Below are 4246 nucleotides of genomic sequence, written 5' to 3' on the forward strand. Positions count from 1 at the left end.
TTTCTTTTTAAATTGATTTAACACTATAATAAACATCCAAAATAGCATAATACACCAAAATAAAAGGCATAAATAATTATAATTATGTAGAATATTTAAAATACTATAGAATCTAGAAAATATCCAAAAATATAAATTATATGTCTATTTTGATCGGTACAATGTGAAGATTAACAATATGACATCCATTATTCATACAAGAAAATGACATAATTATCTTTTCACAATCTTCTTGCCCTTCTTTCTCGCGGTTGAATAATTTAGCCCCGGAACTCCTAGACTTCTTCTCTTGAATGGACGGCCTTTAGGTAGGGTGGTCCTGCTTCTTCTTGTTGTGTATGGTTCTTCATCATCGTCGTCGTCATCTTCCATCTTCGGATCGCCGTACTTGGTCAAAGTCTAGCTCGTTGGCGGCTCCATCCATTCCGACGATGCTCCTTTTGCCTCTCCTCACGACAACACGAGCTGGGCTTTTGCGGGTCGGTAATGAAGAAGCATTGGTCCCCTTGGGAAGCTAGTACCCATGGCTCATATTTCGCGGTGACCTTTGCATTTCAAATCCCTGCAAACAAACACATGCAACACATGTGTGGATCGGAGGCTTTGCATATACAACACATGTGGAGGCTTCGCATACACAACACACATGCACGTGATCGAGACGCTTTTCGCGCATGCGCACATACGTGTGTGTGCAAGACGATCGGAACCGGTCACACACAAAGCATAAAACCAACAAAGTTACCGATACGGCGAGACCTAGAGTGTTGGATGATGTAAAAAGTTGAGATTGAGTAGGGTATTAAGCTAAGAAAGCTTCACCATTACTTACCTATTAAGCTAAGACATAGCAATGGCGCACTACTAAGTGGTGCGCCACCGCCACGCCTCTCATCTCTAAAAAGGGGCTCCGGCCATCCCCTAGCGAGTGGCGCACCTAATGACATGCGCCATAGGTAACCTATGTAGCGGTGGCGCACCACGGCGAGTGCGCCATTGCTAAGCCTATCATCTCTAAACGGTCTCTCGGACACCTCCTAGCGAGTGGCGCACCTCCGCAACGTGCGCCATAGGTAAGGAATGTAGCGGTGGCGCACCCCGGAGACGTGCGCCACTACTAGGTTGGGGGAGGATCTGGCCTCCTGTCACCACTTACTTATGGCGCACCAGAATCAAGGTGCGCCACTACTACTTTTGTAACAGTGGCCCACCGTTTTGTGGTGCGCCACTGCTAAGTAGTAGTGGCGCACGGCAGCCATGGTGCGCCACTGATGGCAGTCTTACGGCTAGGCCTTTTCCTAGTAGTGTTATATGTAATTAGTATCGTTAGATTCGTATTAAAAAGAACTTTTTAATGATATTAATTTCTTACAAATAATATTTATCTATTTAAAGTAATTCTTGGTCAAACAAAAAGCTCGTAAAACGAGGGCGTCTTATTCCTTGAAATGGAGGTAGTATCATCTAGTAATATCATAATCTCATGATATTTAATTATTTGTAGAATCTCAATGCAATTGTGTGTATACAATGTACTTGACATTAAATTATCTAGTTTCACGTGCTATGATACAATATCATATTATGATACTCCCTCCTTCACAGTTTATTAGGCGCGCGCGTACCCCTAGGTCATCAATTTAACCTATATAATTTAAATTATATAATACAAAAATTATATCATTAGAAAATAGAACATCTGAACTTTCTAATGATATAATTTTTATAACATATAACTAATGCTAACTTGATCAAATTTGCAATCTATGGGTACGCGCGTGCCTTATAAACTGTGAAAGAGGGAGTACCACTAACATATCTCTCATCATTAATTATAGCGTCAAATCAGATTTTTGCCAAAATAGCATACATGATACTCCTTATGATACTAGTACTACTATGGCTAGTCTTATCTATGACAAAGTTTTGAAATGCAAATACTTATCGCGTATTTTTTTTTTGCCAAACTACATCTTCATTAAGAAGTTTAAATGGCCAAGACTACGGTACCTAACCTGTCTTGGTCCTTAGGCTGACAGTAGAGAGCCTATACTTTTCCTCGTTTATGACGATCGCTTTGCAAAAAATATATCTTACTCAAATAGATTTAGATACATCCATCTAAACAAAAACAAGACATTTACTTTTGTATGGGGGAAGTACATCTGACTCTTCGAGAGCAGGAGTGTGTCACATCGACTCACGAGCGCTGTCCGAAACGTGCTAGTCCGGTGCGGCAGGGTCTACAAAATCTAGCTGATCACAACTATTCTAATACAAGATGCAGCGAAGAGAGAGAGACGTGGTTTGACTTTTGTTTCCTGAACTATGTTGTTTTAGGAAAAATCGAAAATGGTATTTTGATGTTTTAGAAATATTCAAGTAAATTGCGTGGATACATGTTACCTACTATACTACCTTTCCGGTTTATAGGTTCTGCGTGTTTTGCTAGGTTGTATATTTCACCAAGTCAATATAAGGTACATATTACAAAATAAATATTATTATAAAGTTTTAAATATTTTATTGTTTATTAATATAATTTTTATATTGTATAAATTATACTTTGTTGATCAATATTGCTGATCTAGGGATACACGTAGGCTCTACAAATCATGAGGGAGGGAGTACTTATTTTGTACAGCGTTGCTACTCCAGAAAGATAAATCATGGCTCCACAAAGATATTCCGACGAAAACATGGTCATACCTATCGGACCTATGCATGTACTTGTTCGTTCTTTTCACATTCTTTTTTACATGAAAATAAACATTTTGTTTTTTTAAGCGATATCACTTAGACCGGGATCTACCAATGATCTTCCAGTAGTAGTACAATAAAACAATTATGTAGAAAATTATAGCTATATACTGATTACCCTTATTAGGACAGTAGGCAGACTGACCTGATTATGTTAACTTTAGCAGTAGTAACACTGAAGTGTACTCCCTCGATCAATAAATAAATATACTTATAACTTTTGTTAAGTCAAATCTTTTAAAATTTGAGTAACTTTATGAATCCGTAATACTTGTCACTGAATCGGATGGATCAAAACTTTTTAAGTAAGAAAATCACCTTATATGAAATAAAAAAGATTTATTTGTGGAGGAAGAGATATTGTAGCAGTACATCTATTACGGGTGAGTATTATTTGGCAAACAAAAATACAGGAGTAGATAGAAAGACAACTGCTCACATCGACCAATCGGAGTGGTTAACGAAAAAAACCAAACAAAGTGAGCTCTCTACCCTAAACCAAAACCAAATGAAGGGGAGGGCCACTGTGCCACTAGTCTACAAGAACTCCTTCCTCTTCGTCCCCGCAGTCCCCGAGCCACCACACCACCAACTGTTCAAGAACTGCGTCTGCGTGGCAATGGAGAAAGCACCGATCGAGTAGATGAGGTGCAAGCGGCACCCGTACGAGTGCGGGCCCGGCGTGTGCGCGTCCTGCCTCCGCGACCGCCTGCTCGCGCTCGCCGCCGCGCTCAACGAAGCGTCCTCGCTGCCGCCGCCCACCCCCTTGGAGCCGGTCCCGCTCTTCCCGAGGTCGGTGTCGCCGTACGTGTGCCCCCGGAAGTCCGACGCGTCCAGGCCGTGGAGCCGGCAACCGTCAAGCCGCCTCTTCTTCCGGACGCCTCAGGTAGAGCCCGCCTACGGCGGCGGACTCGGCTTCGAGGAAGGCGACATCGGATTCCAGATCAAGCGGCGCCGCCGCGGCAAGCTCTCGGCCCTCGCCGCGCTCTTCGGCCACCACCACGGATCGGAGGAGAAGGGTGGCGGCGACAGGGAACGGAAGCACGGATCTTGGCTCGCGGGGATCATGCCGCGCGGGCGCCGGAAGAAGGAGCCGGCCGTCACCGCGTCGCCGCTCTCCCCGCGGCGGCGCGGGTCCTCCCGCGCGATCAGCAACCGGGGGCTCTCGCCAGTGAGGTGGTCCTACGACGAGAGCGAGGAGAGCAGCTCGGTGGCGGACTCGCCGTGGCGCCCGTCGCCGATGCGGAAGACCCCCTTCCATCGCCTCATGGGAGGACGCGCCGGGGCCGGCGTGTCGGGCTTCGCCGTGTGCATCAGCCCGCTCGTTCGGCCCACCCCAGGACGGCACCACCGCGGAGGCCACCCGCCGGACGCGCCCGCCATGTCCGGGGAGCTCCGGCCGTCGCCGCTCCACCAGCCACCCTCCGGCTCGTCCCTCCACCACTGCCGCTCCTGGAAGCTCGCCGACGGCGGCCGCTTCCGGTGA

The 4246-nt window shown here is 45.7% G+C and overlaps 1 protein-coding gene across 1 annotated transcript; it reads left to right on the top strand.

Annotated features, from left to right (window-relative positions):
- Positions 1–3403: 3403 nt before the first annotated feature.
- On the top strand, positions 3404–4246 carry LOC124686779. The gene has a single exon (XM_047220678.1). It carries the CDS (start codon positions 3404–3406, stop codon positions 4244–4246), a length of 843 nt encoding a protein of 280 aa, XP_047076634.1.

The sequence above is a fragment of the Lolium rigidum genome, chromosome 2 (assembly GCF_022539505.1).
Source record: "Lolium rigidum isolate FL_2022 chromosome 2, APGP_CSIRO_Lrig_0.1, whole genome shotgun sequence".
Taxonomy (NCBI): domain Eukaryota; kingdom Viridiplantae; phylum Streptophyta; class Magnoliopsida; order Poales; family Poaceae; genus Lolium; species Lolium rigidum.

Bases quoted from the DNA above. Each gene is read 5' to 3' on its own strand.
- LOC124686779 (XM_047220678.1), top strand. From the start codon at position 3,404: ATGAGGTGCAAGCGGCACCCGTACGAGTGCGGGCCCGGCGTGTGCGCG.